Source organism: Cinclus cinclus, chromosome Z (genome assembly GCF_963662255.1).
Source record: "Cinclus cinclus chromosome Z, bCinCin1.1, whole genome shotgun sequence".
NCBI lineage: Eukaryota > Metazoa > Chordata > Aves > Passeriformes > Cinclidae > Cinclus > Cinclus cinclus.
The window spans coordinates 28,076,708-28,096,642 of record NC_085084.1 but is presented as its reverse complement, the minus strand read 5'-3'; the positions used below and the strand labels follow the sequence as shown (position 1 = coordinate 28,096,642).

The following is a 19,935-nucleotide window of genomic DNA, read 5'->3' as shown; positions in this document are numbered from 1 at the left end:
TGCTCACGAATAGTGCATGCTTTGTTGAGAGGCAGAGAGATGACTCTCTTTCCCTGCCGCCCTTCTGAACCTCTTCCTGCACTTCCTCTCTGAAGTATATCTGACCCCATGCCATTGCCTTCTCGAACTGCTGCATCCCTTGATCCTGTTAGTTCCAGTGGGATACAAGGTCAGTTCAAAGGCAGATTTTGTCTAAAAATACTGCATTGCTTTTTGAATGCCTCTGTTGTATATTACGCTTCTTTACACTGTGACCAAGTTTGCTGTGTTGATAGTACGTCATGACAAGAAGAACAGATGCTATGTTTTTTCAACTGTACAACTATGAGGAAAGTGCCCTGGAAATGAACTTGTTGAATACAATGGTAACCTCAATTTACTTGGTTGATTTTATGGTCTTGTTGGTCTGGAAATTTGTGATACTGCCTTAAATTTGTCTTCTGGTAAAAAATGCTAAATTTAATATGGCATATTTTAATGAATTTAATATTTAGTACTGTAGTGGTTTTTCCTGGAACTAGATAGAAAAGTTTTGGAATCTCTACCAAAATATATTACAGATTTAAAGTGTAAAAGGAGCAAGATCTGTAAGTTAAAAGAGATAAAATAGAGATAAAATCAGGTTTAAATGAAATCTTGGGAATAAATTCTTTCCTAGGAGGGTAGTGAGGCACTTGAGGCACTGGAAGAGTTGTCCTGGAGGAGCTGTGGGTGACCCATCTCTGGAAGCATGCAAGGCTAGAACAGGGCTTTGAGCAACCTAATCTACTGGAAAGTGTCCTTATCCAACATCCAGGGGAGTTGGAATGAGATGATCTTGAAAATCTTTTCCAAGTCAGGCCATTCTGCTGCTGAGCCACTGATACACTGATACTGTTGATCTAAATGACTGTTTCTAGGAGAATGCTTGGGGTTTTTTTTTCTTTTTTTTTGTGTGTGGTTTTTTTTTGTGGTTTTTTTTTTTTTTTGTTTTTTTCCTTCTCCTGGTTAGTACTCTGGAGTAGTAGGAGGAGGAAGCTGGTAGTGATATGGTATATGAAGTCCTGACATTCAAACTCAGGGCCTCAAGCTGTTTAGCGCTGTGCACATTTGATGTGCATTGGAAAATGATCTGCAAAAGGGAAAGACAGTGACTCCACAGCTCTCTCATGATGGCATGAGACCTCTGATAGAACTTCTTGCATTAATTAGAACAAGTATTCTAGATTCTGATCATCTGAGTTAGTTTATTTCTGTATTCTGTTGCTTAAAGTGGCTGTCTTTATTGTGTTTAAAAGGTTACAAATGCACAATAACTTTTGTGCTCAGTGACTAAACTTTCTTTAAACAGTTACCTTTTTACACATGAAGGCAATTTGTTTGCAAAATAGATGATTCATATTACTGGGTAGCATAACTTTTTTTCCATTATTGTGTCTAATCTTTTCTTTGGAAGGGTTTTCACTATGATTTGTATTAGATGTTTTTCCTGTGCATACACATTTAAGTGTGTTTTCTCAGGGAACAAAGATATGTTCCATTACATTCACTGGTTGTGCCATTAAAAAACTAAAATACCGAAACAAAACCAACCCATACACTCATACGCCTGGTTTTTTTTATTTATTTATAACTTCTTGTGGGAAGCAAAACTTCAGCAATGTGCCTTTCGTGATTTGTTTTTAATTTTTTTTTAATTTGATTTTGGTTTCCTTTTTTCTTTGCCAGGAAGCTGGTGTTGTACAGATTGCCAGGTGGAAAAGGAAGTGCTCTATTAATGTTCTGATACCCCCTTTTCCTGTGTTTCTGATACAGTATTTTATGTGGCTATTGACTCCTAAAAAAAATTTGTAAGGATTTAATTTCACGTTTTTATGCCTCATCACCAGTGAGTATCTAAGTCTTGAAAGAGATGGGAGGACAAAATGGGAGTTGGAACACAGTAAACTCAGAGTAATCTTCTATGCTGAATTTTACTCAGTTAACCCCATTAAAACTGAGGCTTGAAATTTTCCTTGAGTAAAGAATGTCCAAAATAAGCCTAGAATAAACCTAGACAGTGTTAATAGCATGAAAAATTACTGTAGGTATTTTTGATCTGGCTTCTTCAACACTCAGAGTGCACACCAAAGGTTTGTGTAGTGTCATAATAGTGTTCATGTTTAATTACTTTGTCCTTTCTTAGTAACACTTTACAACTGATCTGTGTTTTTGAGGATTGCCTGGCATTAAACTGCTGTTTCCACAAGATTATTTATTGAAAGTTTGTGCTATTGAATATTATATTAACTTCAGACATCTTTTTTTTCCTAATTGTCAAGTTAGGATTGTTTTTTCCTAAATGAATAACTTTGTACAAATCTGTGTATAATATCTATGTGTAAGATCTACTTATCTATGTATAATCCAGTCTTTCTTTTGTGTTCCCTCTATAGCTGTAGTGATTAAGGTGGAGAATACAAAATGTCATCTTAAATGAATTTTTAGTTTGTGTTTGTCCTCTTAACATAAATGTAGCAAAAATAGTATTAGTTTTCAAATTTTTAAAAATAAATGGACTTCTTTAAAACTTCCCATATACAGCTTTGTAAAACTCCTGAATGTTGTTTTAATGCATGGGTGTAATAGACTTGTGTCAGTATAAAGCATACATAAAAACATTAGCATAAAACAAACGTATGGTAGCTTTGTGGCTTTTCTTCAGATTTCTCAGGTGGGTTTTGACCTTGAAACGCTTGGTGTTTTGACAAAAACAGTAGACAAACCTAATTTACTTGAAGAGGCCATTTCTGTTTTGGCAGGCATGTTTTTTTTAAAATACAGTCTGGGGCCTGACCTTGGCAGTATGTGTTGGAACATGAATATGTTGCTACAAGTGTTAGTAGTTAAAAAACATAATCTTCTTCCTTATTTTAATGTTGGAAACATTGTTTCTAGAACATATGCTTGGCTACTCAACCTCTGTATGTTTCCATATAAATGTCTACAAATACTGAGCATAAAACTGTAACTTTGTTAGTTTTTGTTTACTTGGGATTTAAATCCTTGAATAACCTACCTGTAGTTTTCTGAGTAGGGGTGTATGACTTGCATTCACAGAATGATGCTTGTTCTCAGAAGAAGGTACTGGATATGTAGCAAGGTAAAATTTAGTTATGAAGCAAGTGAGGACATATTTGCAGTAAAATAATACAGAGACTTGGAAAGAGTTCCAGAATTAGCTCACTGTTTTTCAGACTACAGTATATTTACTTTTAGAGTATCTCTGCCCAGAAACTGGTAATCATGCTAAATCTGACACCACAGTCTACTGTCCACATTCAGTTCTGCTGGGAAGATAGACCTAATGTTATTCTGAGTATCATTAATTTTGATACAAATAATGGAAAAGAAAGCTAGGAAGTCAATACATATACATGGATGTCTTTTTCATATGGAGCACTCTTGCAAGATATGGAATGATGATTCTTTTTCTTTTAGTTGTGCTGTTATGGGTTACTTCATCATATGTTTTTAGACTAGAAAAGCTGTATTGAAAAACAGGTAGGAATCCACTGGTACAGCTTTGAGCTGTAGCAAAAATTGCATACAGATGAATAATGCAACAAAGACTTATCCTCCTTAAAATCCTAATCCCCATGCACAAATGTTTTCCTTAATATTCTCAACATTACTGCTCCTGCCTAGAGCTGATTGCTAGTCTGATTTTTAGAAATGAGAAAGCTGATATTCAGTGTTAAAGAAGTTCCTGGTGCTGTTCCTTCTTTTCTGTGTATGTAGGACAAGACTAAAACAGCATCTTTATACAAAAGAAAAAGAACAAATGCTTTTTCTGGCAAGGTCGCCTTTCTAAGAGCAAAGGCAGCTTTTATGGTGATGGAACAGAATTTGGTTTGTTCCGCAGTGCTTCCTGTCCCACAGATGTAGACTGGTAATGTTAGTTTCATGAAGGAATAATGTTGGGGGTTTTTTGTTTCATAAATAACTGTTAGGTTCCAAAGTAAAATTACAGAAATAAGTCTTGTGCCCTCAGGATGCAGTTGTAAAAGTATGATTTCAACATAATTAAGTACCTAATTGGGTGCTTAAAGTTAAGTGATGTATATGCATATGTAAGTAATTAAATTATATTGGGAAATTCTGTATTTGTCATAGTCTATGCTCTGCTCCCTACAGATCAAATTATAGGCAGAATTTATTTTGCAGCTATTTAAAAATTCTTTCCAGTAGTTTTCTTATTTTTGTTTGGATTTGTTTATTGATTTTCTTGCTGTGAGATTAACAAAGCTTAAAAAATATCTGGGAAAAATCCAAAGCACTGTGGAAAATATAGAAAGCATATACCAAAGGGGAACTTGAAAGTACGTAAGTAATATCTAGTGAAATTTGTTATAATTAAACACCCTTAGGTCAGAAATCACTGGAAGCTTTTTTTGTGTGCTTATAAGAGGTATGAATAGTATACCTCATGGGATTGAAGTCAACAGCTAACTGTTTTGAAACAGCTTGCTTTAGTAGATTTTCATGCCTTCATCACTCTTCAGCAGAAAATGTCATAATGGAGAGAACTTTAACAACTTATCTTGTAAGTGAAATCAGCTATTGAAGTGAACCAGATACTGGGGAGAAATCAAGGAATCACACTTTGTACATACACCTGACTTTCTGATAAACCTGATGATCAAAAAGAGCATGAACTTTGACTTAACAATCAGTGCACAGGCAACAAACAGTCTCCACAGTATTTGCTGCTTCTACGTTGTTATCAAAGCAGAGATTTCTGTTCAAATTGCTCACATGTGAGAACATTTGGGAAAAAGGCAAAGGGATTGCACTGGAGAACAACCCATCAGACCCAAAAAGAGATGTTTTTAGTTCATTCATGACGAAGGTCCCTTGGGTAGCCCACTGAATAGTCAAGTTACTGTGTGCTTAATTTTAGGCCCAAAGCCTAGCCATTAATACAGCAGAATGTGCCAAATTAATGCTGCATTGGCAACAGGAAAATGCCAGTAGGTGACTGGAACAGTACACCAGAAGAATGTATCAGAATAATTTCCAGTTGTCATTAGGCTGATCTATTGTCTGTGAGCCCTTTAGTCTATATATTTAACATTAGTTTTTCTGGTGCTTATTTTGAGAAGTACCAGTTCCTTGTCTTGCATAAACATTTCCCCATCCTCACTTTGTATTTAGACTGGTGTTAGGTAACCTTTACATTCTGTGGACAAGGGAATAGCCTCTGTGCCTCAGTAGCTGGGGCTTGAGGTACAGGTTTTAGATTAGCACAGCCTGTCAACTGATAAAGGAGAGCTTATCAGCTCTTACTGTCTTTTTATAATGCTGCATTTATTATTAAATACTAATGTTTGAATGGGGAACAGTTGTAGTTGTGTTGATCACTATGACATTGCTTAGTCCACCTGTCTGGGTGTGTGAACATTTGCTTAATTAAGCAAATTAATTGTCAGTTTGGCTCATCATTGTCACAGTTTTGGAGACAGTCAGACAACAGAGCACATCGAGTTCATGCGAGTTCAAGCCAAAGTTTACTGATGGACAGACACCCTCTTCTGCAGGGGCTTCAAAAATTCCCACGCTTGAACATTTAATTGGTTGCGGTGTTAACACTGCCCAGATCACTGGTCCATTAGATATCTGCCTTCAGCCTTGAATGGGATTGGCTGGGGTCCCCTGTTTGGGTTTGAATCCAACCTATCATTGTCTTACCTGGGCATTTGTTTACTTCTACTCTCTAAGGTGCTAGGATAGTTGAGTTGGGGTCTTTTATCGCCAGTTTTATCTGTGTAGCTTACAGATCAGCTGTAGCTGTCCCATGTCATGAATTTAATCTGAACCTGTCTTCAGAATTCACTTCTTTGAATCAAGTCTGCTGCAGTGATTCACTGCTTATTGCCTCTTCTGTGTGGTCAAAGTAGGAACTGGTAACAGTAAAGGTGACAAGGAGGATGCAGATCAAATTCTGCTCCAAGTCCCTATCACTGCTGAATAAATTTGCAGAGATAGTGTGATTTTAATTGATGAATACAGGTAATAGTTTCACTGTTAGGAAAATTCTTCATTTTTCTGAGTAATTGAATAATGTATGCAAGGAGCTAGAGTGATGTCTGTCTGTGCATGTGAATGTGTGTTTTTCTGGAGTAACAGTTCAGTTTCTCTGTGAGTAACTTCAAGCTTACTTCTTTGCTTCGGTTGATCATTCAGCACATCCGTTTCATACTAAGTATAAGTTAATTTCTTTTGATACTGTTCTTCAGCTAGTCATTTCAACAGCTTGAGACAGTACACCAAAGAATTTTAAATGTTTTTTCTGACTTAGATTAGCTTAGATTCCTGACAAGGATTTTTCTGTTTTCATTCCATGTCTGCAATGTATTTCAGCATAGATGGAATTAAAAAAAAATAAAATACAGCATGTCTGGGGTTTCACACAGGTATACTTCTAAAATGCTGTATTCTAGTCAATCATTGTAAGTATTATATAAATTTTAAATATTGTAGGCTCTATTACAGCTCATCATATTGTTGAAATTAGCTTGTAGGAAAGCAGTAACAGACTTGCTAATAAGAGTATGGATGTTAGTAAGCTGCTCATCTGGAAGATGACAGAAGAATTTTTAGAGTGCTTTAACCCTAACTAAACCACAGGAAGTATCTGAACACTGTTACCAAAATGCTGTTTCAATTAAAGCCTAGCCTCTTTTTTTTTACAAGCGAAAGGAATTTCAAACATAAAATTACATGAGGTTTAATACAATGTAGTTAGGAGAATTTCTTAGGGAATGCAATATGCATTTGTACAGTCTATTTATATATTCTTTCACAAATTGCTGATTGTTTTTTATTGTTCTCTCTCACTCTCTTTTGCTATGTAGCCGTCCTCAGAAGGTGTGTTTGTGTCCTTTCCTGCCTGTACATCCGCTTAAGGTCTCTACCTGCTTGTATATAATTCAGCATCCAGCAGAGGTGAGTAAGGTTGTAGTAACGGTGGGACTTGACCTTGAATCCTAATGCAGCAAATGGTAGGCAGGAGGGAGCAGCTCATTTTCATGCTTCAACCCCAGCCATCTCCGAGGTACTGAGTACCATGCAGTACCACAGCACTTGCCCCTCTGCCAGATGGGATGGTGATGAGAAGCAGAGGGCAGACTTTCTGCCAGAGATAAGAACAGTTTAATAAATTAAACAAAGTGAAATAGTACTATTGCTACTAATAAGAGTAGCATTGCTACTAATGCACAATACAGTGCTCACCACCTGCTGGTGCCCAGCCCATACCTGAGCAGCAATTGGCAGCTCCTGGTCATCCCCAGTTTAAATACTGGGCATGATATTCTATGGTGTGAAATATCCATGATAAGCCAGTTTGAGTCGTCTGACCTGGGCTTGCTCCCTCAAGATTTCTTACGCAGTTCCTCACTGGCAGAGTGTGAGACACTTGAGAAGTCCTTGTCTTAGGGTAAACACTACTTAACCCACTGATGTTTTCTTTGTTGCTATCAACATTATTCTCATCCTTGATTCAAAACATGACATTGTATCAGCTACTGGGATAAAATTAATCATATCCCAGCCAAAGCCAGGGCAATCGTATAATGATTTTTCATTTTACACTTCATGACTGAATGCCAGTTCATCTGAGTTGCTATATTTGTTGTTCAGTTCTTCTGGAGTACTGTATCTTCTGAAATCACGCCTTATTTCTGTAATTACATGCATGCAAGATGTCTCAGTTCACCTACTAGAATTGAAATCTACTTGCCTTTGTATAAATTTTAATAATGAACTAACATTATTATTAAATAACATTAAATAACATAAAGGCATATGGTGTAATTTGTGGAGTGTCCTGTGCAAGACCAGGAGTTGGACTCAGTGATCCTCATGGGTCTCTTCCAACTCGGTGTATTCTGTGATTCTGTGAAGACAGTGTCTTACAGAGGTGCTTGGAGTTGATTTGTGGAGAAATTTATTTTGATTACAGCAGTGATATTTTATTGATGTTAGTGTTCTGTTAAAAATATAAATTAAGCTATTCATTTTAGTGATGACTTTATCTATTTCCCCAATGAAAAACTGCAGTTCAGCTTCAGAACAGTATGTTTTGGTTTACCAGTAGAAGAACATACACTGATGTTTTTCTCTTTGGTTGACAGTGGCCAACCATGGAGGTGGATTGTAAGGTGTTTAGAAATTGTACCACAGTTACACAGATCTGGGTAGATGGTAGGTCTGCAAATTTAGACTGTGGAATTCAGAAAATTCATGTACTTTGTGGTCCAGCTGCCTGCTTGACATTACACAGTTGCTCAATCAACATGCAGAGAGTCATATCTGAAGGAATTGAAGCAGAATACAAAAAAAAAAATCCAATTTAAAAAAGGTCTTCTCTTGCAGGGAAATAAAACAGAAGCCATATTTGGGCCCTAAACAGGAAAACTGATTTTTAATGTACTGTATATAATAGAAATACTCTTCCATGTTACTCATTTCAAAAGTACCTAAATATATGCTGAAGTCACTTGCTGGGAAAAGAAGTTTAAAAATATGCCAGAGATACTGAATTGACATTTTAATTGTGTTGAATTTCCTGTTCACGGTGGAGGGTATTACAAAAAAATCGCAGATTTTTCTGGATTTAATACACCATTCCTGTGTCTGTCCAGAAGGTTATCTACAATCTTTTATTATTTAGCAATCACAACAGCTGTCTGTTATAATGGGATGCAAGTTTTCCATTACTCTATATTACATAATGATTATTCATACAATTAACTATAATTGGAAGACCCCTATTGTAACTATCCAACTATATCAGGGCCCTTGGCTTATCAGAGAAGTCCTATTAAATGATGGGAAGCTAAAAACATCATATAGTGATCTTTGGATGTATTATCTCAGATGGTCACAGGTGGTACTTTTGATTGCATAACCGCAGAGGCATATGTGACAAAAAGTAGGTTCACTTTGCTTGTAGCTGCTCCTACTCAAAACACAGTCAGTCTTGAAGGCAGATGAGCCTTCTGGTCTGTATCTGATCCTTCAGTCAGCCATTGCATTGCAGATACACTCTTAACAATCTGTTTCAAAAATTTCCCATTAAGCTAACCAGGTGGAGAATGTCTTTCCTGTACTGTGCATCAGTCCTAAATGTCGTCCCCTATGTACTTCATTATTGACTTTAGAAGTCTGCAGTGCCTTGGACTAAGCCTTCAACTATGGTCAAATGATGCTATTGAGACTGGTATTGAGGCAAAATAATAATGTAGAAAGTCAGGAAAAACATTTATTGTGCTCTGACTAATGTCTCCACATTCACACTTGTCCAGAGGCCAAGCTGCCAGATAGACCTGTGCATGTACCAGGTATTGTGGAGGGGAGGGGAATCACTCACTGTAGAACAGTGAATCACATGTGCGAAATCGTCCCGTCCAACTTATGTTTTGTATAATAGCCACATTAATTATTTTGATTTTTGTTTGTGAGGAATCCAAGGGTGATACACCATTTCATGTCAAGGTGTAAATACCTGTTTTCAGATTAGTGTTATTGTACCATTGCTCATCATGGGAATAATTTAAAAACTAAAAATATAGAAACCCAGCATTAGGACTAGTGCAAAGGTGATAGAGTTATTTGCTTGGTCTGATTTATTTTTCTTCTTTGCATATAGGTAAAAAAATATTAAAAAAAAATATATAAAATTAAATAAAATGATTTTGTCATTTTTCATGCCTGCTGTTATGATCCATGGGTCAGTGGCATAGATAGGTGTTCAAACTCCTTTTTGTCTGATCTTTGCCTTTGATGATTCTTGAAGTGGTTGCAAGTAGAATGTAGGCCATTATGTACTTTTCAAAACCTGAGTGAAGAGTATAGCTCAGGACAGAACCCCAAAGCATAGCGGAGGGTATCTGTTTAAGTTTCTTGTTTCCTGCCTTTCTTTCTGTAAGAATTTTCCATGTTACTCATTTGAGAAGAAAATTTAGACTTGTGCATATTTAATAATTAAGTATATTGATCTAATTCCAGTAATTAATTTTGAGTTGCTCATTATAATACCTCTTCCATATAGTATTTCTTAGTAAACAGTAAAAAATGTGAGGGGGAAATTCTTTCTGCTTGCCCTAAAAATTCATAAGAAGACATGAAGGAAATGTGTTCCTTCTGGCTTTAATAAATATTTGTATTAGTTTGAACTATAATTTCCATTTAGATGGATAATGCTCTGGTAACCAAAATTACCACAAATTCCCAGAAAACAAACAAACAAAAAAGCCCACAGTGTGAAAGTAAATTGCCTTGAGTCTGTCAGGAAGTTAGCTTTTCATGCTGCAGCTCTGAGAGATCTGTGCCTCCAGTGTTTGGGCTACTCCTGAGCAGTGCTGACACAGCATTAGGACTGTGCCTTTAAGACTGCCTTCAAAGGCCAGTATCCTGGCTGCAGGCAAGATATTGGAGGGCATGTAAGCCTGGCTGACCAAATTCTGTACTACATGACAACACAGTAAGGGCTGGGGGAGGTGGGTGGTGAACGGCATCTCTCGTTGAGGCTTGTGTCAGAACTGGTACATGTGCTAAGGCCCTGTTTCCCAGGAAGTGGCTGCACTTTGCTTCCTGATAAGAAATGGAGAATAAAATATATTTTTTATCCCTTGGTTCTGCCCATGGCCTTTTCAACCCACCAGTTCATTTACATCTTATTTCCCCACCGCATTCCATCAGAAGGGAGACTAGCTGGTGGGCACCAGGAGGCCACCCAAGGTCAGCCCACCACATAAGTCCTTTAGTTCTATTTCTTTGTATGTACTTAAGTGGTCAAGTCATGTATAAATTAAGAGTTGCAAATAACTATCAGAGCACTGAGAAGAACAAAGGAGCCTAACTGCTCACTTTCAAACCAGTAAATAGAAAATTGCTGGTATGATAACATTACATATAGACTGCATAAATACAAACTTTTGATGAAGAAAATTATAAACAAATGAAACCGTTTTAATTTTAGTTTGACTTAGCTCTTCTTAAGTTACTGTTCTCAATTCCTTTCAGCTTGGCATTTGATGTTTCAGTTTCCATAGGTTTTAGATTGGAAAATTCTATTTCCTAGGTTGGTAAGAGAATGTGTTTCTTTGATATGAAAGGTAATTCTCAAGTAAGGATATGATGTTGGAGGGGGCAGTTGAATAACTTTCTCCTGACTGATGACAGCTGTTTTGGTTTTGTTAATCAGAGACAAATAGTTGATTTTATTTCAGTTCCTTTATTTCCACTTCTTAAATTCTTATGAAGATGGAGGCCTCTAACTACTGAATTAATTATGATAAAATAAAGACAAATAATACTGTACCACTGTCAGTAGCTTATTCTACTTTGTTAAGGTAGAAGAAATTGATGACAATTTGAAGGATATTTCTCCCTCCCATTGCTGGCACTTCACTCCCAAGTTGCTTTGATTATCATCTGTCCCTAGGAGACATCATGCTGCTGCAGCCATGAAAAATGGTGGTGGGTGTAGCAGGACAACTACTCTTTCAACTCCATGATGTTTTATTTATAGAGGATCAGTACGTAAGGCTCAGAAAAAGCAAAATTAATAAAAGTTTTAGGTAACAGTAATAAGTCTTCAGAAAACTATTTTAACACTACTTTGGTAGCAGGACAGTGTCAGAGTGCAGCCAGCTGCACGTTGATATTTGTGGAAGTAACGTATGCCCAGAATGAGTTAATCAGGGCCTCATGCATTCACAAAGACTGTTTAGATATGGCTCTTAAATCAAAAGGCAGACCAAACCCTGCCCCCCACTGGCCCTGGTTTCATTAAGTAATCCTGTGGTTTAGGGACTGATGTTTGGATGTTCATTGTTTGAGTCATGAAACATTCAAGTTGAGGATATTGTAAGAACTCATTTCTTTTACTGAGTTTAGGGCTTTCATGATCCTTACCTGACATCTCGTGTCTTCCCTGCTGCTAGGTTCAGCTAATAACCTTCCCTTTGTTCATCTTAGGAGAAATAAAGAAACTGAGACTTCGATTTTTTTTTGTGTTGGCTTGCTGTCTTCAGTAAATGCTATAGATAGAGCTATGCTTCTGCTTCCTTGATTAGAAAACAAAATTTGAAATCCCACAAACTGGAGTGCAAATTGTATTAATTATTGTCTAGACAAAAGTTCTTTGCCAGCTCTGCTAAATGAAGCACAGAAATACTTTATTTCCTTTGTTTGAGGAGTAGATAGTTTGCTTTAGCTATCATTACTTTCTTTTTCCTCCGTTTTCTGAAGTTCTGCATCACAGCTCTCTTTAATGCTCTTTGAGAAATGAAAAGCCCCTGCTCCCCACCCAGGTGTGGTGGTCACCTTTCTCATCTGTGACACAAAGACGTATGCAGGTGCCTGGTCACCACAGCCTGCATGGCACGAGGCAGAGTCTTTGGGGCAGTGTAGGTGTCATTGTCCAGGTTACTCTGAAATGAAGTGACAGCAGAATGTTAGTGCTTCACTCTGTTCATGCAATCCATGCTTTTTTTTAAGCATCTGTGTAAATTGAACCCTACCCTAGTTTTCTGCTGATCCTGATACCATTACATTAATGCTAATGCTTTTTTCTTGCCCACTGTTTATTCTGTGATTTTCTCTGAAGTTTTGTTACTGTTTTTTATATTGATAACCTAGTTCAAATTTATCATGATGGTCATAGACTAGTTGAGACTAAGTTCAGTATTGTCAGTCAAAACAATACAATTTGAAGCATCAAGATTGGGGTTTTTTTTCCTGAAGATTGTGTTGTCCTGTTATCTGCTAAATTTTTTTTCTCTATCTGTAGTCAACAAAATCCAATAAAAAATGAAAACATTATCAATTCAAGAAGCCTTTCTTGATTTTGTCAAAAGTAATTTTTCTTTTTTTTTTACAGGAAAGTCGAGTGTTAAGAACAGTACCTTTGCTAGCGGCTTGTCTCCCTCCAGACAAATGTAAAATTTTGGTTGGTCGACGTTTTAATGAAGACAGGTGAGCAGGATTGCCTGTGCATTTTCTGGTTCTCTGTAAATTTTAGAAATATATCTTGTAGTGTCTTTTTAAATAGCCGACAGTGTTCTTAATTTTTATTTCAAGTGTGCACACTTACTTTTGATACAAACTACTGATGTCCAAAGATAGTCAGAAACACTTGATAGTCTTCCTTTTTGGTTATAGTCTGTTCTGTGCTCTTGGAGTGTTCAGATGACTACTTTCAAACTCTTAGCTATTTCCAGTTCTAGGAAACTAGAACTGTACTAGAACTTTCCTAGTACTAGGTCTGTCTTGCTATGCTGTTTTGTTCTTTTTTGATTTGCTTTATCTAACTAAGCATTTGGTGTCACTGAAGTAAAACTGACAGATTTTGCTCAAGTGTAGGAAATTGAGAAAGCAGCCTTGTGGTAAGAAACTGAAAATTTGAAAAAAAAATATCACTTTCTTCTTCCTCTTAAAATTAATCATAAGAAAGCATAGCTTTCACAATTTTAAAATTCCTTTTTTCTAGTATTCTGAGACCTTCGAAAAGATTGTATTTCTCATATATCATCTGTAATCTTCATTAGATTAAGCTAAAGCATAGAAACCCAGTCTTGGTACAAATGCCAGTGAAGTTTTACTACATATATTTTCAGTATAGCAAAGAGAAATCATGAATACTTTTGAAGGAAATTAGTTCTTAAATTGAGTCAAATCCTTAGAGGAAACTCTCTGTGGAGGTCAGTGTACAAAAATGTTGGAAGGTAATACAGAATGAGGCTTACGCATCTTTATGCTGCATGTATTTTAACTAGAAAACATTAAAAATATATTGCTTTTCTTTCAGTCGTCTATGATAATAACTCTAATAGTTATCTGAAAGGTTCTAGGATACAGGGAAATTTTACTCCCTTTGTGTTAAACCTGAAAATGAAGCAACTTTTCAAACTGATAGACTCTCAATACAGTCTGTGCCTAGTAAATTTCCAAATTCTTTTAGAATTGATGATTACAGTATTAAAGCTGCTTCAAGTTTGAATCCAGAGGTGTTTCTCCAAACTAGGGGATCCTCTTTAGGTCAAAACCTCTTGTGGAACATCTCAGCCTCAAATTCTGTTAGATTTTTTTGCTATAAATCATGCTGGAGGTGGTGATAGAAATGGACATTTTCACTAGGTTAATATGTATATTAGTGATCTGTCTTGCCCAGGTGGGGGGGGGGTGGCTAAAACTTAACACTTTCAGCATCTGTAGTGTGCCTGCTTTGAAATGTGGATGTGAGACTGTAGAAATTTGGAATGCTCAGTCGTTGAGCTTATGTTCATCTTCTTGGGATGAGAAAGGAAGAGTGATGGGAAAGAGTTATTTTCCAGCTTTGCAATGTGTTATTTCTACATGTTTTTTCTTCTTAGCTATAAAGGCATTCTGTCAATGTTTTAAGCAATATTCCTTCCTTGTAAAAACAAAGGAACAGGCATTTTGCAGACTTGTAGAAACATCTCAGTGTTTACTGTAAATGGGAAGGACTGTACTGGTCCCTGATCTTCTCTTAGAGTGAAAGTCTCTGCTAATGGGACTTCTAAAGCCCTGCAAATTACAGTGCTTCATCTTACATCTCATGGCACACTAAGCTAAACAGGACTTAGTTGTTTTCTGGATTTCTTAAGAGCCATGCTGTCTGTAAGCAGTTTGGTACCTACTGTACAGGCAGCTTAATGAACTTTGCCCCCTGTTGGGGCAGGACTTTTGTCTTTTTACTTTGAAGAAATAAATTATTATAGAATTCTTGCTGATATATTTTAGAAGTATTGTTTTGAAGCAAGTTAAGGCCATACCAGTGCTTTTGGTTGATGTTGTCTGATGCTGTTTGTGTCCTTTGCTGCTGCCACCAGAGGTGCAAGGTATGGAAGGGTATAAACCAGTATAACTCAAAATCTCTGCTGTCAGTGACCTTGTGTTAGGACAGTGCCTGCAGATGGAGGCATGATGTGGTGTACACGTTCTTTTTCTGCATACATGTAGAACCTTACCATGCAGCAGACCTGGCCAAGTGATGGCCTGGATGGTTGCCCATACTCTTGTAAATAATCATAATTGAATGAAATATTTGTATTATTAAGGGAGCAGCTCTTGGCAACAGCTCTGAAAACTTAGAACAGTTCGAGGCAACCTTTGTGAGTTTTAAGTAATTGTCCTTATGGATCTGAGTGAAAAATAAGCCATATGCAGTGGCTGATTTTCTTTGGAAGTCTCCATCACAGCAGCTCTAGCAGTGGCATGCCAACCAGCAAACTGGCAGCTGTAAATCCATAGCTGGCCGAGGTCTGCTTTTAAGGGGAAGTGTACATACCATCACAGCTGGGTAGCTCTCAGTGCCCATTGCTTGAAGGGGAGGGCAGATTTGCTGTCCAAGTGTACCTTGGTTATTTTTTCCTGTGCTTTGTAATCAGCATCCAAACTATATGAGGTGAACAGAGGGGTTTTATAAGGAACTCCAGAATCATGTCGTACAGAATAAACTGGCATGACCTGAATGAAAGTGTAACATTTAGTTGTCCAGTGGTTATGACAGTAAGACTGAAAATCAGGATTTAAACTTTTTTCATGTTTGGATGAAAGAGTAAACATAAAGAGCCTTTTTGTTTGGTGTCTTTGTTTTTGTTTTTTGTTTTTTTTTTGTTTTGTTTTGTTTTTGTTTTTCTTTTTGTTTTGTTGTTGTTGTTTTGTTTTGTGGTGGGGTATTTTTGGTGAGACTTTCCTGAAAGTAGTTCCTTCTTGTGTACACCTTTATCATGTAGTTGAAAACTGACACACAAACTGTGTAGATTACATTTACCTTATTCTTTATTTGCCTGTATTGGCAGAAAAGCTGAAGAACCAACTTTGGAAAGTCTTTCCAGAACCTGATATCTTCAACATATAATTGACACCACAATGAAAAAAATGAGAAAGGATGAATCAATTTTTTAAAAGCTAATATGTGATTTTCTCCTTGTCTTTATTCTTGCTACGGTCTGGCATTTTAATTCTAGTGGAAATATGAGGTTTTTGCATGGTGACTTGGCTTATCAGATAGCATTTCTCAAATAATAGACCAGTTCAATTGTTTATCTGGATTATTTATTGGGAACATACAACAACTTTTGCAACTTGCTTTCTACCAAAACCTTGCCATGAGCCCAACACAGCATATATCACATATGGGAAGACCTTCCCACTCTCTACAACTGCCTGAAAAAAAGTTACGGTGAGGTGGGTGTTGGTTTCTTCTCTGAACGAACAAGCAACAGACAGAACAAGAAGAAATGTCTCTCAAGATGTGCTTCAATGAGAAGTTTAGATTGGAAAATTTCTTCACCCAAAGGACTTTCAGGCAGTGGAACAGGCTGCCCAGGAAAGTGGTTGAGTCACCATCCTGGGAGGTATTTAAAAGACCTGTAGATAGGGAGTTTGGAGATATGGTTTAGTGGTGGACTTGGCGGTGTTAAGTGTCCAGCTGGACTTTGATGGTCTTTGAGGTCCTTTCCAATGTAAACAATTCTGTGGTGATCCTTGTGCTAATGTTTCTGTTCTTAAAGATTGTGCTTTACATACAAAAAAGTAGATAAGTGATAAAACAGATATTTATCTCTTGCTGAATATCTCCTATATGCCTTAGTCCTGATCCTAAGGGGCTGTTTCTGAATGTGGAAGTGACAGAATGTAATTACTTTTATTTTTTACCCTTTTTATTAACTAATGAGAATTAGTACCTTATAGGAATTGTCAGTCTGCAGTCTTCCAAACACAGGAATACTGAGAGAAGCAAAGGCACCTGCCTATAACCAAGGTGAAATAGTAAAAATGATAAGAGTAATTGAGAAGGTTTGTTAACCTGTTGGTTTTCTACAGATAATAAGTTAGCATCTGTTCATTATTACTGGTATTGTTTGCTACTAAATGTCAGTGTTGTATTTTTATTAATCTATTTATTATTTATTAATTTGAATGCTTGCCATTCACACTGGATCCATGTTGAATTAAAACCGCTTAGAGAGAGTAACTGAGTAGATGTGTAATGAAAATGTTTATGGAGCAAAAATGGGATTACATTTAAATTACACATTTCAAGAGCATGTATCCCAGAAATAATGAAATGCTACTCAAGTACAATCATGAGAATGTATAAATCTTCTGTGACAAAGTGGTTGGATATTCAGACATGAATGAAACATATGAAAAAATTCTGCTTAGCAGAGATTGTTGCTGTGCTAAATAGATTATAAAGGCTGGCAATACCTACTGCATACCAAAACTAAAGCTGATTTGTAAGAGAAGCGAGTATTGCAAATATTTCTTGTATGGACCTCAAGATCATAGTTGTATCTCACAGCCTGACTTTTAAATTGTGTCATCTGTTTGAGCTTTGCATTAGCTGCTGGTCATGAAAAGCAGATAAAATAATGGGTTTTGATGTATTTATAAAAAGAGAAAATTATTATCTTCAGACTGATCTTACTTTTCTTTATTGCAATGAAAATCTTACCTGGATTGAAGTAAATTACTACAACTGTAAATGATACAAATTCCTTTCTCCTGGGAATTCCAATTCCAACATTTTCTGAAGTCTGCAAGTCTGCAAATATTATGAATTGCCAATGAAAGTATGGGAAATGTCATAGTGTCTGTATAAAGGATTTTCCTTCAGTGTAGTCTTTATAGAGGATATTCCTTCAGTTACTTGAAGTCATTCTGTTTTGAGCGTAGGTGCAACTAAAGGCCATAATTGGTTGTTGATATTCATTACATATGTACTATAAAATTACAGCATGGAAGGGGACTTCAAGGATCATCTGGTCCAAACTTTTTTAGCAAAAGCAGTCTAGACAGTATGGCTAAACCTGTTCAGCTAAATTTTAAGCGTCAGGTGTTGGGGAATCATGGAAGTAACTTTTAGTGGGAATTAAAGGGATGGAAGGACTAGGAAGAGGAAAGACTAGGATAGTTGTGATTGTTCACCCTGGAAAAGAGATGAGCTAATTGCAGCCTTCTAGTACAGGAAAGGAGCTTACCAGACAGATAGAGAGAGTCTTTTTACAAGGGCACTTGGTGACAGAGGAAGGGGGAATGGATTGAAACTGAAAGAAAGTAGGTTTAGAGAAAATATTAAGATTCTGTACTTTGAGGGTGGGATAGATTGGGATAGATTGCCCAGAGAAGCTGTGGATGCCCTTTCTCTGGATATGTTCAAGGCCAGATTGGATGGGGCTCTAAGCAACGTGGTCTAATGGGAGGTGTCCCAGCTTGTGGCACGGAGGTTGGAACAGGGTGGTGTTGAAGGTCCCTTCCTACCCAAACCATTATATGATTTTGTGATGATTCTATGATCCTTGCATGAGTATGCATTGAAAACCATTGTCAACTGAATTATATTTTGAAGACTAAAACTTCAGTTGTGGTGTTTGTAATATGAACTTAAAGTGCTTCATAATCAATATGGCTTTGGATTAGTTTCAATAATTCATTTTGTTGATCCTCTGAGAGTGTTAATGATTTAAAATATCTTCTGTATCAGAATTAGGATAGTTTGGTCTTTGAAGACTTAGATTTTCAAGGCAAACATGAAAATAATAACCAGTTTTCTAGGTTTAAGCCTTGAGTATTAGGCACCATGTAATGAGATAGCCCCTTGCTTAAGATTTTATGTAGCAAGATTCTTGGTTAAAGTAAACTGATACTATTAAAATTACTATAGTATAAGTAAGGCTTAAAAAAATAGTGGGTAGAGAAATTTCCATGAACATGTGTTTGACACAGACTTATCTTACAGATTTCTGGTTTCTATTTACAGTTATTGTTCTGTTCATTTTGGAAAGACAGATCATTATGTTTTGGTTTTGTTGTTTGTTTGTGTGTTTGTTCTTTGTAGTTAATGATGTTGATAGCATTGAAACACATAGTCTTGAATCAATCTGGACTGTTTGCTGGAGGATGGAGGCTGGCAGTGAGGGTGGTCTATCTAGATGGTGGAATACTGTCGCCTGGCTTAGTAGTATGCTGAATTCCATTCCGTTTTCATTTCACATGCATCTCGTATGCTCCCATTTGAGTCTTAATCTCAGGATCTCAATGTCTTGCACTTCAATTCTGCCTGAATTTAACATTCTTAAAACTGTGTTTTCACATGCTTCTTCAGAGAATGGTAATGGAGTGCAGGTTGAAGTACAACTCCTATATGTCAACTCAAAATCCATTATGAACCTTTCTTCCCTAGTCCTCCTCACTCCTATCACTGCCTCCCCCTACAAATACACATTATTCTTGCTTGATTTTTGGAAAAGTCGTGCAGGTGTCCAGTTCCTAGAACTTAAAAGCTTCAATGACAGTGATAATAAGAATTCCTCAGTGTGAACTTACATATTTAGCATGCCTGTGTCTGTGTCCATGATCTTGCCCAAAGTGGATTTTGATAGGCATCATGAAGAGCCCACTTTATGTCCTGGCTATTGTTAATCCCATTCTGATACACCTAAGATGTGCTGGTTTCTCTTTCCACTTCACGTGGTATTTCAACTGCCTATAGCTCCTCTTGTCCTACCAAATCAGTTACACCTTATAACCACTTAAGTACTATGCAGAATTAATTTCTTGTTCGATGTCACATGCTTTGGACAGTCAACCCTTGCTTTATATTTCTTCATGCTTTCTGATTGAGGCAGTTCTGAAGAATATGTGATGATACTGCTGAAATGAGTTCCAGACAAATAATACAGTCTTTGTTACAAGACTAGCCTTTTCTTGGGTTCTCCCCTACCACTCTGCTTGAGACCACTACTCCACTCTGGTGAGACCTCATCTGGAGTACTGTGTCCAGCTCTGGACACAGAAAAGATATGGACCATGGACATGCTGGAGTGAGTCCAGAGGAAGGCCATGAAGATGATCAAAGGGCTGGACACATCTCTG

General features: G+C 36.9%; 1 protein-coding gene across 1 annotated transcript in view; it reads left to right on the top strand.

Annotated features, from left to right (window-relative positions):
- Positions 1–19,935, top strand: part of DTWD2 (DTW domain containing 2) — a 69,183-nt gene that overhangs the window by 24,817 nt on the left and 24,431 nt on the right. The window contains exons 2-3 of the mRNA XM_062513691.1: positions 6,876–6,966; positions 12,911–13,005. Coding sequence (XP_062369675.1) covers positions 6,876–6,966; positions 12,911–13,005 — 186 coding nt within the window. The remainder of the gene's footprint in view (positions 1–6,875; positions 6,967–12,910; positions 13,006–19,935) is intronic.